Source organism: Rhinolophus hipposideros, assembly GCF_964194185.1.
Source record: "Rhinolophus hipposideros genome assembly, chromosome: 17".
Lineage (NCBI taxonomy): Eukaryota > Metazoa > Chordata > Mammalia > Chiroptera > Rhinolophidae > Rhinolophus > Rhinolophus hipposideros.
The window spans coordinates 42,896,856-42,919,293 of record NC_138063.1 but is presented as its reverse complement, the minus strand read 5'-3'; the positions used below and the strand labels follow the sequence as shown (position 1 = coordinate 42,919,293).

The window sequence follows — 22,438 nt, the reverse complement described above, 5'->3', positions numbered from 1 at the left end:
ATTGTAAGACTTAATACTATTAAAATAGCAATACTCCCCAAATTGATCTACAGATTTGATGCAATCCCTATCAAAATTCCACTTGCTTTTTTTTGAAGAAATAGACAAAGTGATCCTAAAATAAATATGGAAATACAAGGGACTCAGAAGAGCCAAAAGAAGAACAAGAAGTTGGAAGGCTCATACTTTGCTACACTCGTTACTACAAAACTACACTAATCAAGACTGTGGTACCGGCATAAGGACAGACATATAAACCAGTGGAATAAAACTGAGAGTCCAGAAACATACACCTATGGTCAACTGATTCTCTACAAGGGTGCCAAAAGCATTCAATGAGCAAAGAATAATATTTTCAACAAATGGTGCTGGGACAACTGGACATTCCTATGTAATAGAATGAATTTGGACCTGTATCTGATCCAATATACAAAAATTAACCCTGAATAAATCAAGCATGGAGGAACCAAAACTATGAAATTCTTAGAAGAAAACATAGGCATAAATCTTCAAGGCCTTTTGACTAGGCAATGGTTTCTTAGATATGACACCAAATGCAACATTAAGCAAAACAAAAGACTGAATTACATCAAAATTAAAAGCTTTCCCTTTGCAAAATACCGTTAAGAGGATAAAAAGACAAAGCTACAGGCTGGGAGAAAATACTTGGCAGCTTATGTATCCAACAAAGGACTAATATCTAGACTATAAAGAATTTTCAAAATTCAAGAGTAACAAAACAGCACAATCACAAAATGGGTAGAAGGCATGAAGAGATATTTCACCAAAGAGGATATACAAATGCCAAATAAACACATGAAGACATGTTCAACTTAAGGAAATGCAAATTAAAACCATAATGAGGTATCACTGCAAACCTATCAAATGGCTAAAATAAAGAAGTGACACCACAAAATTCTGGCAAAAATGCAGAGTGGATTAGTCATATATTGCTGATGAGAACCTAAAATGGTACGGCCACCATGGAAAACACTTGACAGTTTCTTTAAAAACTAAGTATACAACTCATGCAATCTAGCAATTACACTCCTGCGTATTTATTCCAGAGAAATGAGTATTTAAGGTTACACTAAAACTGGTTAAATGAATGCTTACAGCAGCTTTAATCCTAATAGACAAAACTGGAAACCATCTGTCTTTCAATGGGTGAATGGCTAAGCAAACTGTGGTATATCCTTATCCATATGGAATACTATTCAGCAATAAAAAAATAAAAAAAACTACTGCTATATGAAACAATCTCCAGAGAATTAATTTCCAGAGAATTATGCTGAGTGCGAAACGTCGATCCCAAAAGGTTACATAATGTATGATTCCATTTATTCCTTCCCTGAAATGACAAAATTACAGAAATGGAGAACAGTGGTTGTGAGGAATCAAGGAGAGGGTAAGGGTAAAAGGAAAGTGGGTTTGGCTACAACGGGGCAATACTCCTATGAGGGATCTTTGTAGTGACGGAAATGTACTGTATCTGGATTGTATCAATGTCAATATCCTGGTTGTGATATTGTATTATAGTTTTGCAAGATGTAACCACTGGGGCAACTGTGTCAAAGATGCTCCAGGTATCTTTGTATTATTTCTTAAAACTGCATGTGATTCTACAACTTTCTCAAAACAAAGTTTCATTTTTTAAAAATTGCTTCTCTCTCTCTCTCTCTCTCTCTCTCTCTCTCTCTCTCTCTCAGACACACACACACACACACACACACACACACACACAGTAACCTATTTTAAAATTTGATACATTATAATATCACAATGGAAATCTTTCTAATTACCAGCAAATACCATTTTCATTTTGAAGAAAAAAATCCAACATAGAATAATTCAGCTGCACTTTATCTGAACCCAAGACAATACAATGTGTTAAACATAAATTTGCTAAGGTTATAATTTTAGCAGCTACAGGAATTCTAGCAGCATTTATTAAAAGATACGACTCAAATTGTCACAGTGAGAATAACTGAATCAATATGTTGTACAACCAAGTCTATCTAAAAATGGATATAACTCCATGCCTTACAAGGAAAATAATAAAATATGCTAAAAATACTAGGCAAGACTTTATAGGGGGAAAGAAAATATTATGTTTATTCTACTATAAAGGACCCATTTATCATAACTATAGTTCTTTTTCTTATGCGAAAATATACCTAAAACTTTAAAGGCTTGTATCAATTTATGTGGGATTTGTATATTTGCTAAATAAAACACAGGGTCATCCATTTTTACTAATAGATTAACAATACAAAGTAATTGTTGAACACTGATTGGATATTAAAATATTAAGATTAGAAAATCAGCACTAAGAACCTACTGTCTTTGTTTGCTGATTCACTTTTTTATCTTCTAGATCCTTGAATTTGGATCGAAAAGAGACCATTTTCTCTTGAAGTTCAGGTGTACAGAGTTCATACACATCCAACATAAGAGGAAACTTAACATCCTACACACAAACCAGAAAGAAAATAAAGTGTAAGAGACATAAAGGTAATTTAAAATACCTACCACACTTTTAAAGTAGCGCTTTCATAATTCAACTCAAGTTGAAAATAAAATGCATAAAAATCGCTTGGAAATATCTATGCAGTTGAAAACATCATCGTGCTTATTTTCAATCTGGTCTTAACTTGAAAGTAAAAAATTTTTTAATATTTTTCTCCATTAAACATTTCAAGCCATGAAACTGACCACAGAGGAGTTACCAACATTTATATGACAAAAGAAGCATTTGAGAAATATCAGACCAGTTGTTGTGAAAATAATGGATCTCTAAAACCAGCAGAGGAGTCAATTTACAAATGGAATCACATACGACTTTTTGAAATTTGAAATACAATTTTACACAGGAACAACAGTGATATAGTTCAATAACTAATATTAATATATAAAGTTAACACTAGTAGATACTTCAACTACACTCAGCCTTTTCATTTAACACTAAGTATAGTTGAAAATGTATTACGAATTTCAGCTTAAGAGGCTAGAATTATATATACCTCCTTCAAGGATCAGAGACTGGATATGCAGCAGTGCTACAGCTCAGTAACAGCTACCTCCTAAGGCTGGCCCCTACACTCTTGGGCACCAATAATTGAACACTCTCTCCTTTCACTTGGAGGAAAGGAACCGCCTAGAACAGACTGCAGTGTACTCTACTGTACCCTCCCCATCTCTAACCCCAAATCTACAAGATCAGTATCTCTGGAGCTAAGAACCTGGTCTAGGGCAGCGTTAATGGGGAATGGAGGGCATCAATCAGAATTATCTGGAATTCTTTTTAAAAATGTTAAGACCACTTAATCAGATACTGGTGGTTGGGGAGAAGCCAAGCATGCGTATGATTCAAAATAAAATGGACAACAGACAATTCCAATGCACTCTTGGTTAAGAACCATTTAAGTAATAAATTCCCTATTTATAGTATTTCAAAGAAAGTTTATCCCTAAGGAATAAAGACAGCTACTGTAAGTAAGGAACTGCCTTCTGAGAATAATTAATCTTTTTATTATACCTAAAGAGTTCATTACTAACCTTAAGAACTTTAGCATTCACAGATTCTTTCTCTTTATAAAAAAATCGAACCATCTGAATAGTCAAGTAAGCAGGTAGCCGGCTGATCTTGGACTGAGGAGAAAATGGAAAGAAATCCTATTTACCACAGAAGTTTTTAATTCCTTGGTTTGATAAAAACAAAGACTGGGCAACATTAACTCACTATAAAACTTTTAACAAAACGGAATTCAATTTCAAAAGGAATGCACAACTTACAGATTTGATGTATAAAGCATTTCTTTGCAATGTTGGAGACTGTTTGGTGATTTCTTCCTGAAGTCGCTAAAAAAACGTAACAGAAAACCAAATGTTAGTTTTAAATAATTTTTTTCTGCAAAACAGAATTACACCTGGTTCTTTTAAAAATTAGTACTACTTAATAGACAATGTACAGTAAGGATATCAATGGACTTACACCAATTAGAAATAATTTGAATGAGGACAACGTGGGAAGACTTTTAGATATGGTTCAGTTAAAAGCCATAAAAAAATTTATACTGGTGCGAACTCATCGGCATGTAAATGTTTTAAGTTTTTTAATTATGACCCAAATGTTACTCAGATTCTGAAAGTTTATACTGCATTTTATATGACATAAGAAAACCTTTTATGGCATTCCTCTACTTACGGTTTATTAGAATACTCATATTAGAGAAAAATTAAGAGAATGTAGGAAGTCCGTGTTCTTTATGCTTTATATTTAAACGCCTTCCAGAACCAATCAATTATTGTTAAATTTCATAAAAGTCATAACAAAGAAAATCTGTTAATCTAACATATGTGAGAAAGCCTTTGGTTGTTTTATATGTCTTAATGATCACGTCTGCCTTTCTATTCCTTACGGCCTGTGTGACACTGGGCAAGATAGTTTATCCCCTCTGGACATCATTTGTAAATGGTGATGAAAGTGCCTATATTAATTATAGTTCTGTTGTTAGTACATGTAGAAAACTTGAAAAACTAGCATATAGTCTATGTTCAATAAACATTACCTACTATTCCCAATATCAAAAAAAAATTAGCACTACTAATGTGCTCTGCTTTGAGAACACATAGAGTTAAAACAATTTACTGTTAATGTTTATTTCAAGCATGTTACACTTGTGTAAATAATAGTTTAAAGTTTGGTTTTTAAAAACTATTAATCTCATTACAAAAGGAATCACTGTGGAGTAGCTTTTTAACATTTAATAAAGTTTTTTCAGCAGCAATGAAGTAAAGAAATGGTGAAGCCAATTATTCAAGAATAATCAGGAAAAAATGATGATAAAGCATTTAAAAAATTACGAAAGCAAAAAATACAAAATCTCATGTTTTTTAAGAAACTGTATCCAGTACGTTATTCATCAGGTAAACTATACCTATTATTACCAACCCATTATTCTCTACAAATTTCAAGTATGTTTGGTTTTCCTGGAATTTTATAAAATTATGAAGAAAAGATCATCCTGGAGAGTCCCTACCAACACATTCCATTCCATTCCATACGCTCCAATTAACACACTTCACATTTTGATGCCCTGAAACGTGCACGTCATTAATACATGTATGTCATAGGTCTCCTGGTGGTTAGCTAGTGTTTGTAATGCTTGCTTACATCAAATTATTTTTAATTTATAAAAATTAAAATGAACTTCTCTCAGAAGCCATTATGCTTCACACCTCTCCTCTCAATGTCACACAGCGAAGAATATCACTATCTATCTGCTTCTTAAGTCTACGTTTACTGACCCTTCCCTTAACCCATCATATCCCAAACTGTAGATACGAGCTCCCAGATGACAAATTAACTTACCACTGTAATCCCTGCCCTAATTCATCACCTATCCTTCAAGAGCTGTGCATATGCCCCATACCATGTCAAATTAATGTTAGCAAGCAAAAGCATTCTATTTTATCAATCTGCTCATTGGAGTGCATTCTTCAGTATAACACTGGGGAAAAGGGGATAACTAAATAATTAGAGAAGCCAGTTCTAGAGCTGGTTCTGCCACACAACAATTAAGTCATTTAAACTCTAGGACCTCACCTGCAATACTAGTACAATAGCAGAATGACTATATGGCCTGATTTGCACAGTACAACCCCAGTTTATACGGCATACTTATTAATATACCCACATCATAATACCCTCAAAGGCGTTCTGCAAGCCTCTTGTCACATATTACTCAACCAATCAATACAATCTGTATAATGATACCTTACTTAATATATACTGTTGATTCATTAACACAGAACTCACATGCAACTACACTAAAACTCATCCCTGAAACGAAGCTTATCTAAGAAAATTTATTTTCTCCTTAAGGTGTATCACAGGCCTCTTGCACTCAGAACACTAGGCAGCTCTTCAACACTACGCCTGCAGGCTATTTTAAACAGCAAAATCATCAAAAAGCACAAAAATGCAAAAAATGTGGCACTAAAATGACTGCAAAAAGGATACTTGTTTATAGGATTGAGAGCTGAAACAAGAAGGCAGAGCATCACCTTTCTGGACCTCAGGTGGAACAGTGTGTGTCAGGCAACTCAAACTTTTTGCCACTTTGAGCATGGAAAATGACTGAAAACACCATGATTACTGATGGTGGGGTTACAAATAAATTTTACCAAGCAGGTGCAAATATGGAACCTGTGAAAAATAAGGATCAACTCTAATTATCCTTACCAATTTAAGTCCTGTAAAAAGATACTTGACTTCTTGATTGATAAAACAGCTAAGCTGAAGCTGATTTTCCTTTCCTTTAGTGACTTCTTCTTCTTCAGATTCTGTACATTTCATGCTTTGCAAAATCAGATAAGGAATATACTAACAGGCATTCAATTTATCATATAATCTTGAATATAGTAAGTTATCCTAATGCTATTAAAGTTAATAGCATCATTCATTAGTATTTAAAATACTGTGGTCTCCCAAGAGATTTATTTCAACATACATAAAAATGTTCATTCACTTACCAACAATACTAAGTAATGAATGTATGCTAAAAGAATGAACTCTAAACAAATATAAGTTGCTATTTAAATGGTCTTAAAAACCCAAAGGCACATAAACAGGAATCTTTTCTAAGTTTCTGCCCATCTCCTAGAAAATAGAACTTCCCTAAATTGTAGTTTTATGAATTGGTTCAATCTCATGTTTATAATTAATACACTCTATTTTATATAATTAAAAATTAATTCTCTATGAGGCAAATTAATGAGGTAGATTCTGCTGAAGATGTTCTTAGAAAAAAATAATGAATATCCTTAAAGTGTACATTTATCTAAACTTCAAGATCATTCCAATGGGTTTATTTTTCCAAATTCCTACTTTCCATATTTTTCAGACATCACAACCGCTGAAGAATGTTTCCTCATACCCTACCCACCATTCCAATCAGTCGACACTATATCAGTTCACTTCTAGTGTAAGTTGAGTAGTTTATACATATCTTGGCTCACAAGGATACGTAGTTTCAAACTCAACCCCAAAGAATTGATCAATTAAACTTTTCTTTTTAGAAGGTGTCACAGCTGATGCAGATGAAGAATCTGTCTGCAAAAATTAAAATGAAATAAAAATTCCAATTTTACTCTATAGATAGTAATGTACATTTCCTCCCACACAATCATTTAGTAATACATATTTAAGCTTTTTAAAATGTAATCTCTTTCTGTAAAATCTTTCTACTGTTCAAAAAAACATTACCAAAAGACTACAGATGTTCAATAATATTAAGTTTAATAAAAATAAATTGAATTCAAGTGTGAAATGCAACCTTTCAAATTCCAACTACAGATTAAGCATCTAAATAGTACTCAAGTACATGTCTGTCTATTAAGATCAATTTATTTCAAGTCTTTGGTGTGGGGCTGAATCAAGGTATAATGAAAATCTATAATCACAAATATATTTCAATTACCTCTTTAATAGAATCATCCTCTATGGCTTCCAATTTCTGTTGCAATACTCGCATCATTTGTATCCAACATTCATTAGCATCCTAAATTTAAAAATGACATAGTAAGCATTCCTGGCTGTGACAGTGTTTGGTCTATAGAATCCTTCCAAAATAACTAGTTTCTTTAGAGAAGCGGAAGCTGTTAAAATATTAAGCCAAATTAGATATCTTCAAAACAATGAAACATTCCAAAATAGTTTATTCATTTATTCAAGAGATGTTTCTGAACTCCTAATTATGCTAAATATTTACTGTTCTGGACACTAGGAATACATAGCAATAAAAAAATAGAGAAAGTCCTAATGGGAAACATAGATAAACAAAATATAACATAAATTCAAGTAAAGAAAAAGATTATTAAGGAAAAAAAGGCAATACAGGAGAAGGTGATCAGGGGAAGGAAAGTATGTTATCTTAACAGGATAGTTAAGGAAAACCTTGACTGTTTGAGCAGTTGAGACCAGAACAAGGTAAGGGGGAAAGCCATGCATATATCTGAGAGCCAAAGAAACAAGAGCAAAGGCCCTGCAGGAAGAGGGTATTTGGAAGGTTTAAAAAACTGCAAGACGACAGTGCATCTGGAGAGAAGTGAGCAAGGAGAGTGGCACATGATGAGTTCAGAGAGGTAGTCAGGAACTAGATTATTCAGGATTATTTAGGATTTAGATTATTTAGGGATAGAAAAGTACTAGGAAGTATTAAACAAGGAACCAACATAGTTTTATTTACATTTTAGAGAGGACTCTGGGGGCTGTATGGAGAAACACGGCATAGGGACAAAGGCAGGATCAAGATGATCAGTTAACAGACTACCACACCACTCGGCAGGAGGGAACAGTGGTGTGAACCAGACAGGACTAACCTTTATGTTTCCAAATACACTCCAATTAAGTATAGTAAGTACAGGAAACCGAAGCTTTCTATTTACAAAATGAAAGCCAAGAACCTTGCCCCGATTACCTGTTGAAGATACTGTCCTTGATCGCCCTTCTCTGCAAACTGTGGAAAAGCCATGTGCAAAAACTGCAGTAGAATAATAGGTGGAATACTAGAAGAAGTTTTATCCATGGAATCAAACAAATCTCTAAGGGCTTAAACACAAAGCAAACAGTACTTCAGTAAAATAGTGGCATATTTAATACATGCTACTGTAAATCAAATCTCAATTACTACTATAAACAAAAAACTGCTTAATAGTTCAGCAGAGTGAATCGATAGCTTGTATTTGTTTTTAAAATTAAATTAATCCTGGATAAGAGTTGCCTTTTTTTTTAGGAGTTAGTCCTTGACCACTAGTTTGATACCATCTCTATTTTGGGTGACCTGTTTCACCAGGCCTATTACTCTCCATGACTAACTGTGTAAGTGCTTATAATGGAATAAATTGCTTTTCTACATAAAAAAAAAAAAAAAAAAAAAAAAAAACTGCTTAATAACTATTTTTAAGTATATTGATTCATTTTGCAATTGTTGAATTCCTAATAAGATTTGTTTTTAAATCTTAAAGAACTCACCAGAAGACTTTATACTGCAATCACTAGCTATAAACAACTTCTGAGCCCTGCCCATCCCTCTCTCCCCTTGCCAGCCTTTGTCTTCCCAAAGCAGGGTATGTTCATTCAATAGAGAACAACCTTTGTCTAGGATCAAACAGGCATAATGTTACTGCTCTGCCACGATGCTGTTCTCAGGCCATCGGGTCACCACTCCCAGCCTACTCCCCTTTAAGCCCATATTTGGTTCCCATTTACTGAACTCCTGAATATTGAAATCTGGCTCCTTAAACATACTTCCTGATTCTACTGAACAGCTAGGAACCAAAACTAATTTGCCTTCTTCAAAATCTTTCCACTGCTGTTCCACTCTCAAATTCCTAAGTCCATGGTCATGGATTCAGCCCTGCTCTTGGGAGTTCAGAATACTTTTTCCTCTGCTGATTTCTAGCTATCACATTTTGTCCTTATTTCGTGTACAGCAAAATTCCAATCTAGCTTATCTCGACTTGTTTTGTTAACTAAGATGTGAAATGTTATTAGTCTGTATACAGACGGACACCCAGCAAACACTCCAAGATCTCAGCATAAAGCAAGTGCTCAATAAAATGTTCCTGAATAAAACAACTAAACACACTGAAAAATATTTTTGGAGGGCTGCAATTTAAGCATTACTACCAAACTAATTCTTTTTAAAATTTAAAAAAAATCTAAATTGTAGTAACACTTTAAAGTACACGCTACTCAAAAAAGATGATTTAAGATTATTTACTACATACCATTAAAAGAGTATCTCAAAGTATTCATTAGTTTGAAAAAGGTCAAAAACACATTACACATTAAAAGAGACGAATGAGACTTGACAACAACTAAATGTAATGTGTGATCTTAAACTGGCTCCAAACACAAAAAAAGAAAAACAACTTCACAATGGGCAATACTGGCAAACTCTAAATAAAGTTTGTATTTTAGAGTACTGTTATCAGTGTGAAACTCCCAGATTTTGAAAAATGGTAAGTCTTGTGGTTGTGAATGACCTTACTCTTAGGAAATACAACTAAGTTTTCAGGAATAAAAACCATGTCTGCAACTTACTGTCAAATGGTTCAGAAAAAAACAACATGCATTATAGAGAATGATGAACCAGATGTTACAAAAAATTTGTAACTGGTGAATTCTTGCAAATTTTCTGTAAATTTAAATTTAATTCAAAATAAAAAAGTCAAGAACAGTATTTTTCATTCCATCAACACAACAAGCCTACAACACTGAAGAAATTGTTGAAATTCTGAGTTACTCTTAGATACACAAGCAATCAAATGAACTAGATATAATTGATCACATTTTCTCATTAAAAACTTAATTTCAACAAATAATCTACTTTTAGAAAAAAAGAAGAAAATCTAACTCCAAATGATGCAAAGAAACCTACTGTTTATAGTATTCAAAGTTAATGGTTGACTACAGTGAGATACCACTTCACACCCCTAGAATGGCTATAATCAAAGACAAACAATACCAAGTGTTAGTGAGAATATGGAGAAATTGGAACCCTCATATATGCTGGGAGGAATGTAAAATGATGCAGCTGCTTTGGAAAAGTCTAGCAGTTTCTCAAAAGGTTAAATATAGTTACCATATAACCCAACAATTCCACTCCTAGATATTAACCCAAGAGAAATGACAACATATGTCCACACAAAGACTTGTACACAAATGTTTAGCGATACTTATAACAGTCAAAAAGTGGAAACCACCCAAATGTCTTTCAACAATAAATGGACAAACAAAATGTGGTAGAGTCACACAATGCAATCTTATTCAGCAATAAAAAGGAATAAAATACTGATACGTGCTATAATGTGGATGAATCTTGAAAACATTCTAAGTTTTCAAAAAAGACCACATATTGTATAATTCCATTTACATGAGAAGTCCAGAATAGGGAAATCTATAAAGGCTAACAGCTGATTGGTGTCTGCATAGGGCTGGGAGTGGTGTGGGGCAAAAGGGATGACTACCAAAGGCTATAGCTACTTTTTGGAGTGATGAAAATGTTCTAAAATTGAGTGTGGTAAAGGATGCAAAACGCTGAATATATGAAAAACAACAATGAATTGTACACTTTAAATGGGTGAATTGTATGATATGTGAATTAAATCTCAATAAAGCTGTTACCAAAAAAAAAAAAAAAAAAACAATAGCTGTGAAAACCTATCAATCTAGCCCAATGATTTATTAGTGCTCATTTGTAAAACTGTCCCAAAATTAGGTAAGAGATACATGGATTCACGTAATGAAGAAATAAGCTATTTCTATCCTTTAAGAATGTCTATTTCTCCTCATTCCCCATAGGCCAGTTCTTTACACTAATACCCACTGAGACTTTTACAATGATCACATCAACTGTAACAAAACCTTCTTTACTACTAGAACCTAAAGCCAAAATTATAATTTAATCCAAAATATCTAAAGACTGTTTTTCAAAAAGGAGACACATCACTGGGTTCTAGTTTGGATAATCAAGTATGCCCCTAGTTGTTTAATATAAGTACTCCAATTTTAATGTTTTACAAAACACATTTTGTAAACTGAAAGATATTGACCAAACTTTTAAGTGAAAAATAACATTTATTGAGTACTATACTCCCTCTCAAAAAGTAGTATGTTTAAGATACTGACCTGCAGTAATATACTGTGCTGAAGCCATTTCCCCTGAAGCTCTCAAAGCACCAGCATACCTAGGGACATTAAGGCAGAATTAAATAATAGGATTCAATTCATTCTGAAACTCAAATGGGAAGAAACCAGTTAAAAAGACTTATTATGACACCCTCATCTGCAAGTTTTTCAGAGTTGCTCAACCTCTCTATTTCTTCTCTCCTGGTCTTGTTCCTTAAGCATTATATGGGCAAAAAGGAGCACTTAAAAAAAAAGGAAACTTAAATGAATAAAGCCTACTTTAAATTCTTTCCCCTTGTCTAACTCACTTATAACAAACATTTTCTGAAAATAGTGTAAAACAAAAAAGTACACCTTAACTGCCTGTTATTATGAAGAAAATAAAAATCCAATTTCAGAAAAAATGAAAAAAAGGCATTAGAACAAAAACATTAAATCAAAATCAATACCCCTACATTCAGCACTAACATGCTAAATAAGCTAGTCACAAAAAACATACATTATTATAATTCCTTTTATATGAAATACACAGAACAGGGAAAACTATAAGACAAACAGTACCATAATAGTTGCCTAGAGCTGCAGGTAGGAAGGGTATAAGGAGTGACTGATAATGAGTATGAGGTTTCTTTTGGGGACGGAAATACTCTAAAATTAGATGTGGCGATGGTGAATATAATAAAGAACATTTAATTGAACACTTTAAAAGAATGAATTGAACAATAAATGAATTATATCTCAATAAAGCTGCTAAAAATATATGTATACAAAACAACACTACTCACCCAAATATGAACCTCCCTTACCCAAAGAAGACTTAAAACATTTATCTTCTGTCTTACCTTTTAAGAGCATTTTTGAGTTCAGGCACAGACCGAATACATTGAACTGTAGCATTCATATAACAAGTGTTACCAAGGTTTGTCAATCCACATGGTAATTCCATCTGATTTAAAAAAAGAAGGATTAAATCATTTTTACAAAATGACACAGCATACATAAATCACTAAATTTCACCCTTTGAAGCAAGTACAATTTACCAGTTCATACCAATTTATGTTCCACCTTTATCCTAAAGTAACATGTTTTATTTCCCCAACCAAAATTTTTACTTGTTATCATACTGACAATCATTCTATGTTTTAATTCCCTTCTTAAAAATAATAAAAGGACAGTCATGTCCATCCTGCCCCCTCTGCAGGCTTATCATTAGAACACGGTAACAAACATACATAGAAACTCTTCAAAAACAAAAAAGAATGGTAGCAGTACTATGTAAATGCTGGATGGTAAAAATAATATAATAATGACATTTGACAAGTATGTGTTGGCCAGTTTCTAAATCAATGTTGCGTTTAAATTAAGATTAAACTGTATGTATTTTTAACATGGAAGGTTTTATGAATTTAAATATCCCAGCATTTAAACTACGTAACTATTCTGACTGTTTTTCCATAAAAATAATAAACACTTAAATAGTGCTGACTACCCACCACATATTTATTACAGCTATTAATTGACTTCATAATGAATTATCCAATTATAGAAAAACCCTAAAGCCAATTTCAAAAATAAAACTTATTTACTACATAAAACATACATCTTGATATTAAATCTTAAAAACATTCAGATGCTACTTTCTGAGAGGCATCTTAGTAACTGTACTTCTAAAAAGTAGTGATCAACTATATAACATATGGTTCATCTTACAGCAGATGCTAACTGTTCTTCTGTCATATCTTCTACGAAGACAGTTTTGGCTGAGGGTTCCTCAGGAAGAGCATCCGCTGATCCCATCATTAGTAGAGTCATTCCCTAGTTTTAAAAAAAAAAATTAATTTCATAAAAATGCTCAAAAGTTGATGTTTATGTCCGTTGAAAAAAGCCAGACATAGAAAAAACACATATTGCACACTTCTAATTGCCAGAAAAGGTAAATCTACAGAAGCACGACATAGAATAGTAGGTGCTAGAGCTGAAAGTGGGAAGAAGAACTTTAAAAGTGACACGCATTTCTTTCAGGGTGATGGAAATGTTCTAAAATTAGATTGTGGTGAAGGTTCCACAACTCTGGAAATATACCAAAAATCACTGAATTGTTTAAAAAAATAAAAAGTACTAAAATGGCTGCTTCAAGCCAAAGGTCACCTGCTTATGTGCAAAGGAGCAGGAGTAAACTTTTCAGAGTGGTAGAACGTCTGTATCTTGATAGTGGTGGTGGATACATGACGGTACAAAACCTAATTCATCAAACTGTATACTAAAAATAGGTGAATTTTACTCTATATAAATTATATATCAATAAAGCTAAGGAAAAAAATTAATATTGCCATTAAAAACGTTGAGAATGTTTGCAGTATTGGAGAGGAGGGAATTCTTCAAATGATCATTAACATTTAGTGGTATAATTTCTTCCCATAACAAATAAACTAAGCACTGATAAGACTCTAAATGTCTATTATGTAACTGTAACCATTATTTACATGTGAACTGAAATATTTTGAGAGCACTGCAATCTACATTATTGGAAAACATCAAACCAGACACATAAATAAGCTCAAAATATCCAATTTTATAATTCTACATATCATTAACCTAAGGGAATACTTATATTCAATATATAGGTAACATTCCATACAAGGAAGACACTGTGCCCCTAAATGTCATAATCCTGAAATGTGAACATCTTACTCAATATCTTAACTGAAAGACATGAACACATGAAACAAAGAAAAGGGTTGGGAAGTTTAAAAAAAAAAAGCCAGAAGTGGAGATTTAAAAAAAAGAGAAAAGATAAAAATATCCAGATGAGGATTAAAATTAGGAAGTTAGTAAGGTCAACAAAATCATAGTCTTGGAGAGTACCTACCATGTTTCCCCGAAAATAAGACCTAGACAGACAATCAGCTCTAATGAGTCTTTTGGAGCAAAAATTAATATAAGACCCAGTCTTATTTTAATTAATATAATACCTGGTCTTAAGTCATATAAGACTTATATGACTTAAGACCAGGTATTTATTATATTATATTAATTAAATTAAAAGACACATTAGAGCTGATGGTCCGGCTAGGTCTTATTTTTGGGGAAACATGGTAGGTTGAAATCTAATAATCTTCATTCTATCATCACCTGTTATTTTTACATAAACTTTCTGTAAGATAATACAAGATAATACAAGATAAATGTAAAAGTTTATCTTACATAAACTTTCTGTAAGATAATGGCAAAGCAGTTCTAAACCATCACTGAAGAATCTTTTTCCAAAGACAACTCTCTCAGGAAAACAAAATATTTAAAAAACATATTAGCAATAACCAGTCAAAAATAGTAGGTTGGTGCAAAAGTAATTGTGGTTTGAAAGGTTAAAAAATAATTGCAAAACCGCAATTACTTTTGCACCAACCTAATGCAACAGAAAAGAAAGAATACCAACAAATATCTAGAGTAAACAACAAGAAATATGTAATAAGGAAACTACAAAGTTTGCTTAGGGATATAGAAAAACAGCTAAATAAATTGAAGATGACATGGCAGGTTTCTGGACTAGAGAATTACTATAAAGATGTGATTCCTAATTACTATGCAAATTGAATGAAATTCCTTTCTGAAACTTTGCAAAATGATTCATTTGTGTAGCAAATTCATACCCCTGACAATAGCTAAGAAATTTCTGAAAAAGAATAAAAAAGACCAAAAATTGTCATTTAAAATTAAGAAAACAGATTATACAATAAAGAATGTTGAGGTAATGCAGATAATTTAGAAAAAAAACACTATCCGTTCTCCACCTCATGGCATGCCATACCCAAAATAAATTACAAAGATGGAAATGTAAAAATATGATACAATTATAAAAACATGTAAGTGAATCAAAAAAAATCTTGCCTTGTTAAAATATTTTCTTAAATTGACATAAAAGATGGACTGATGTCACTAACTACATAAATCTTTAAAACTTCCATAAACCATACCATAATCAAAATTTAAAAAGATAACTAGAAAATAGAATTATACAATATATGTGAGCACCAAAAAAAAAAAATCAGTAAGGCAGACACACAACAGAAAAATGGGCAAAAGAGATCAACAGAAAACAAAAAAGCCATATTGAAAACAGTAAGCTTCTACCTTAAGAAGCTAGAAAAAAGTACGTATTAAGTCCAAAGTAAAAGGAGGAAATAAAGCAAAGAGGGAAAATCAATAAAACAATAAACAAGCAAAGCTGATCCTTTGGGGGAGGAAAATCAATGGAATTAGCAAACCTCAGAAATCACGATCTGCCAATACGAGGGGAAAAAAGAGAGAGAATAAAACCACCACTATAGATTCTAGAATTAAAGAGTATATTATGCCAATCAACTCAACTATTTAAATTAAATGGACCAAGTCCTTAAAAGTTGCAAATTACCAAAACTGATGTAAAAGAAAATACAGTATCTGAATGGTCCTACATTTACTAAAGACACTAAATTCCTAAGTCTTTCCACAAAGAACGTTCCAAACCTAGAGGTCTTCACTGGCGAATTCTATAAAACACGTAAAGAAAAAAACAACACAAACACTTTCAGAAAAGATGGAAAGTGGGGATGCTTCCTAACTCATTCTATAAGGCCAGCATGATGCTGATAGCAAAATCAGACAAAGACAATTTAAGAAAACTATGAACCAATACCTCTCATGAAAAGAGACATAAGAACCCTTTACAAAATATTACCACATAGAATCCGGCAATATATAAAAAGGAAAATACATTAATGACCAAGTGGGGTTTATCCCAAGAAAGTGAAGTTGGTTTCCTACTCAAAAAAGTCAGTGTAGTTCACATTAACAAATTACAGGGAAAAAATAACAAATAATCATTTCAACAGATACATAGAAAAAGTATTTGACAAACTTCAACTCCCACCCATGCTAAAAGCTGTCAGCAAACTGGAAACAGAACTTCCTCAATCTATGATGAACATCTGTAAAAAAAACTTCCAGCTAAGACTGGAAACATTCCGCTTAAGATCAGAAAAAAGCAATGACGTCCACTATTAACCATTACTCAACATTGTACTTAAAATCCTAACCAGTGGAATAAAGCAAGAAAAAAGGAAAAAGATAAAGCACAGAGACTGAAAAGGAAAACATAAAACCATTCTTAATTGCAGATGATGACTGTATATTTAAATTATCCTAGGACACTAATACGTAAAATCAGCAGTCACAGGATACAAGGTCAATACACAATAATTAATTCTATTTCTATATGTGAAGTAAGCAATAAAAAAAATAGAGGTCATAAAGATTGGAAAGAGAGACGTAAAACTGCCTTTATTTGCACATAACATGCTTAAGTAAATAGAAAACTCAATGGAATCTACAAAAAACAACCCTACTGGAACTATTAAGTGAATTTAGTAAGGTCACAGGATGAAAATAATCTAACCATGAACACTGAAAAAAACTTTTTTTTAAATATTGTTTTCAACAGCCAAGAAACATTAAGTTCCACAAATCTAACAAAAACCATGCAAGATTACTATACTGAATTGAAAAACTACAAAATTCTGCTAAAAGAATAAAAAGACCTAAATTAATGGAGTACACCATATTTAAGGATTTTAATACTCAATACTGTAAAGATATTCATTCTCCCCAAACTGAACTACAGAGCTAGTCAATGCAATCTCCAACAAAATTCCAGGAGTCCATTTGTAGAAACTGACAGACTTATTCTAAAATTATATGGAAATGCAAACAAGCTAAAATAAAATATTCTTGAAGATAAAGTTGGAGACTTACGCTATCTTATTTCAAGACTTGTTATAAAGTCTTAGTAAGCAAGACCATATAGTACAAGTTTATTCAAATATATCAATGAAACAAGGGTCCAAAAATAGACCTACAATTGATTCTTAAGAAAGACTCCAACATAAGACACTGGAAAAAGGAAAAGTATTTTTAAAAGATGGTGCTGGAACAATTGGATATACATATGGAAAAAAGGCATTTGGAATATATTTTGGTATAATAATTAGGAAACTGCATTATAATAAGTGTTCTTAGGATAATACTTACATTTTTTATTTTGATGTTTCCCCAATCATCATCCTGTTTTAAAGACATACAAAAAGCATTTCACCACCTTGTACAATCCAAGCCTAATTTAATAATCAACTAATTTTAAGCTAGTTCAAAATCGAATTTTTTGTCAACATATTTAAAATTACTGTAATCAAAAGTATTTTTTTAAAAAGCACATACAGTCCTAAAGATATTAAGTCTAACTGTTGCTTAAACTATGTAAAAAAACACAATCTAAAAGACAGTAAACCTGGCAGCACCAAAAGTACTAAAAAATTTGATTGATGACAATAGAAACTAATTTTTTGCGTGTTTGTTTTATGTTTGAAATCAGCAGTTAATAACTAGCTTACGTGATAAGAATGAAGACTAACTAATGAAATAAGGTGTACATAAATAAGGAAATCATAAAATTTATCCCCCAAATCAGGAGATTCTTTGAGAAAGAAAGTGCTATTAAAAATTATACCAGGTGAGTAAACAGGATAACCCGAAGCAAACTAACCCTTAATAATACTTGCCCTGCCCACAAATGTTTCTCAAAGTACTAAATTTCACAGCTATGAAGCAATTAAAAAATACTTTTACTTCAATATGTTCAATTAAATCAAGATTTTTGTTAATTCCATGATTAGTCCACAGGTACTTTGGACTACTGAAGCTAAGCCCTTACCCTCACAGGATAAAGTCAGTGCCATATTACACTTTTCTTTTTGCAGAAGGTACCAGGAACTCAATATGCTTCCCTTCGGTGGTGCCACTAATTATCTCTCTGGACACCCTGCTTCAAGTGGAATAATGTTCAACCCTTGTCAGTTTAAGGGCTATTACTGCTAATCGTAAGTAATTATAACTATATATGCCCCCTCAGAGGACTTACTTTTTTGACCCCTCCGGGTCAAAAAAGGTGGGAAATGAACCCAGATCTGCTCGACTTCTAAATCACATGCTGTTTTGGTGTCTTAACAGCATGTTACTTAAAGCTGTCTGATGCTCAGTTTCCTCATTTATAAAATATATAAAATCACTTACTTTCATCATTTTTAAAATACATACAGTTGAGAATTAAAGAAAATAAAAGCCTGGCACAAATTAAGTATTCAATAAGTGATAGCTATCAGTAGTCTGTTTCATTTAATTTATTCATATTTTTCTATAATTCTCCACGCTACACCACCAGTACAGGCATACCTCAGTTTACTGTACTTTGCTTTATTGCACTTTGCAGATATTGTGTTTTTCACAAGACCCTCCACTAGCAAAAAGATTACCACTCGCTGAAGTCTCAGATAACAGTTAGTATTTTTTAGCAATAAAGAATTTTTTTTTCCTTAAAGGACGCTTTTTTTCTTTTTCGGAGATTTCATTGTTAGTATATAGGAATGCAACGGACTTTTTTTTTTTTTTTAATTTTATTGGGGAATATTAGGGAACAGTGTGTTTCTCCAGGGCCCATCAGCTCCAAGTCGTTGTCCTTCTATCTTAGTTGTGGAGGGCGCAGCTCAGCTCCTAGTCTAGTCGCCGTTTTCAATCTTTAGTTGCAGGGTGCGCAGCCCACCATCCCATGTGGGAATTGAACTAGCAACCTTGCTGTTGAGATCTCACGCTTTAACCAACTGAGCCATCCGGCCACCCCTCTGGCAGCTCAGCGGCAACTCGTTGTCTTCAATCTAGTTGTGGAGGGCGCAGCTCACTGGCCCATGTGGAAGTCGAACTGGTAACCCTGTTGTTCAGAGCTCACACTCCAACCAACTGAGCCATCCAGCCGCTCCAGAAATTTTTCAGTTAAAGTATGTACATTGTTCTTTAGACATACTGGTATCGCTTTCTACTGTGTTTCCCCGAAAATAAGACCTAGCCCGACCATCAGCTCTAATAGAGCGTCTTTTGCAGGAAAAATTAATATAAGACCTGGTGTATTATATTTTATATTATATTATATTATATTATATATTGTATAACATTAATTTTTGCTCCAAAAGACGCATTAGAGTTGATGGTCCAGTTAGATCTTATTTTCGGGGAAACACGGTACAGTGTAGTATAAACATAACTTTTATATACACTGGGAAACCAAAATATTCATGTGACTCGCTTTAATGCAATATTCACTTTATTGGGGTGGTTTGGAACCAAACCACCTCTCTGCACTATCTCTGAGGTATGCCTGTACACAGCTCAGCACAAATTAGGTTATCAAGTCCACTAAGACTAAAAAGCTCATAGTACAACTTGGAGGGAAAACAATGTTTCTTCGCCAGTATCTGTTTTACCGCCTGGATGATGGGGTAGTTAGCTCTTATCTCTAAAGTTACCTACAGCTCTTTAGCATTTCATATCTAACTCTTGAAGAAAATATTTTTAAAAACTATACTTAAATAGTATTATAAACAATAATAAAGAAAATACCTTCACATCATTTTTGTGGCCCTTCCATCAGTGATGCTGGTAAGCCTGGACTCAACTGTAGTCAGTATGATCATTCCAAGGGAACTAGAGGAAAATTAAGTTCCCTCTCTTTTTAAACAAAAAATTTTTTCTCTCTCATCTCCAGATAGGTGTTAGATATTGGTTACTCTTAAGAGAAACCAATTCTATTGGTTACTCTTAAGAGAAAAGGGCTCCTTTTCAATAGGTAGGATGCAAGAAAGGCCAAAGGAAAAAATTAACAGTTTTCCAATATTCCAGAACCGGAGCTTTGATAATGATGTTGAAATACTTTGAATTTGAACATTTGAATGTATGCACAAAACTACATTTTGTAGTAGTTTTTTTGTTAAATAAAACAAATCTACCATATTGTTCCATTATTTTTAACAGAGATAAAATTTTCCACCCCATACATATTACTAACAAAATACAAACAGACCTCATAAAAGTCTAAACAAAATAAAATACTTTTAACATACTCTCATAGGGAAAAAACCTCAAATACAAACAAATAGAAGTACCCCACTCCCCTGAACACCAGAGGTATTCATTGATACACTGCATTTTAAAATAAAAAAAATTTAATGTTTTTATAATAGTGTTTTATAATATAGTGAAATGGTTATAATGTGACTCCTTACAGTAACATGAATAAAAGTTTTAATCCCATAGACTATATACTCTCACCAAATAAAAATTACCTCAACTGCCACATTTCCTAGTGTTAATTATTTCACTAATTATATAATAATAGTACATAATGAAATTTTGGACTAAGTTTTACCTTCAACGTCCCTCCTTTCAACATAACTTTCTGTCTGGCCGGCTGGACTCCAGTCAGTGCAAAAAGCTGAGCCTTGAACACCATTGGTGGTTCATCAGTATTCAATTCTACACCTTCAAATTTCTCCTTTCCCCATTTCACAGTAACTGCAAAAAAAAAAAAAAAAAAAAACACCGTAATTTTTCTTTTCATTTACAAAATAACAAGACTAGATTTAGACAATCCTTTGGGGACCTATTAGGCTAGTTCTTGAAAGGCAAACTATGTCATTCATCTTTTTATGTTCATAATGCCTACACCTAATCAGGAGTGACTTGAATGCAGTAGGTCCTGAATAAAATTTAACTGGATCTAATCCAACTTCTCATTTGATAAATAAGGAAAATCACATTGAAGAGAAGTTGGATGATTTACTATGTCAAAAAACTAATTAGTAAATATTGACGTCTTCTGAATCCTACTCCAATAATCTCTGCAAAATATCACACTGAAATATTTCCCAGAATAAGGTTCACAGACTTCAAAATGGGTTTAAGCAATCGTTAAAATCAATACATACTGTTGGGATAGAGGAGAAAGATAGTTTTTAGAAAGGCAATATGAGAAGGAAATAAATCTTGGGAGAATACAGCATAATTAAAACAGGGAAAGGAATACAGATTCTGGATTATAAGAATTGAAAGGTGTATTTGCTAATCAAGAGGAGGTCAAACTAAGAATAATCCAAAGCTATAACTAAAGCACTAAAAAATATAGAAATCCTACTTCACAGCCATTCCAATGGCTATTACAAAAAAAAGGAAAAAAGAATGTAACAAATGTTGTCAAGGATGTGGTGAAATTGGAACCCTTGTGCATTGCTAACAGGAATATAAAATAGTTCAGCCATTTTGATGTTGCTCAAAAAGGTATGGCAGCTGCTCAAAAAATTAAATATAGAATTACTACATTATCCAGCAATTCTACTTCTAGGTATACACCCAAAACTATGGAGAGCAGGACCTCAAACTGATAATTATATATTCATGTCATAGCTGCATTATTCACAATAGCCTAAAGATGGGAACGACCCAAGTGTTCATCAACAGATGAATGAGTAAACAAAATGTGGCATATATACACAATGGATATTATCCAGCCTTAAAAAGTAACGAAATTCTTACACACGCTACAACATAGATGAACCATGAACACATGCTAAGCAAAATAAGCCAGATACGAAAGGACAAATACTGTATGATTCCACTTATTTGAAGCACCTAGAGTAGTCAAATTCATAGAGGCAGAGAGTAGAATGATGGTTACCAGGAAGCTGGGAGGGGAGTGAATACCGGGAGTTATTGGTTCAATGGAAACAGGGTTTCAGTTTAGAAACATGAAAAAGTTTGGGAGGTGGATTGTGATGATGGTTGCACAACAATGTAAATTACTAAATGTCAAACTGTACACTTAAA

At 32.9% G+C, this 22,438-nt stretch overlaps 1 protein-coding gene across 2 annotated transcripts in view; it reads right to left on the bottom strand.

Annotated features, from left to right (window-relative positions):
• Positions 1–22,438, bottom strand: part of USP14 (ubiquitin specific peptidase 14) — a 33,171-nt gene that overhangs the window by 7,434 nt on the left and 3,299 nt on the right. For both annotated transcript variants that reach the window (XM_081078057.1, XM_081078058.1), the window contains exons 2-13: positions 20,985–21,130; positions 17,765–17,797; positions 13,409–13,513; positions 12,541–12,644; positions 11,699–11,757; positions 8,484–8,614; positions 7,485–7,565; positions 7,032–7,117; positions 6,248–6,362; positions 3,796–3,861; positions 3,559–3,651; positions 2,342–2,470 (exon numbers count right to left, since the gene is read on the bottom strand). In XM_081078057.1, the coding sequence (XP_080934183.1) occupies positions 2,342–2,470; positions 3,559–3,651; positions 3,796–3,861; positions 6,248–6,362; positions 7,032–7,117; positions 7,485–7,565; positions 8,484–8,614; positions 11,699–11,757; positions 12,541–12,644; positions 13,409–13,513; positions 17,765–17,797; positions 20,985–21,130 (1,148 nt within the window). The remainder of the gene's footprint in view (positions 1–2,341; positions 2,471–3,558; positions 3,652–3,795; positions 3,862–6,247; positions 6,363–7,031; positions 7,118–7,484; positions 7,566–8,483; positions 8,615–11,698; positions 11,758–12,540; positions 12,645–13,408; positions 13,514–17,764; positions 17,798–20,984; positions 21,131–22,438) is intronic.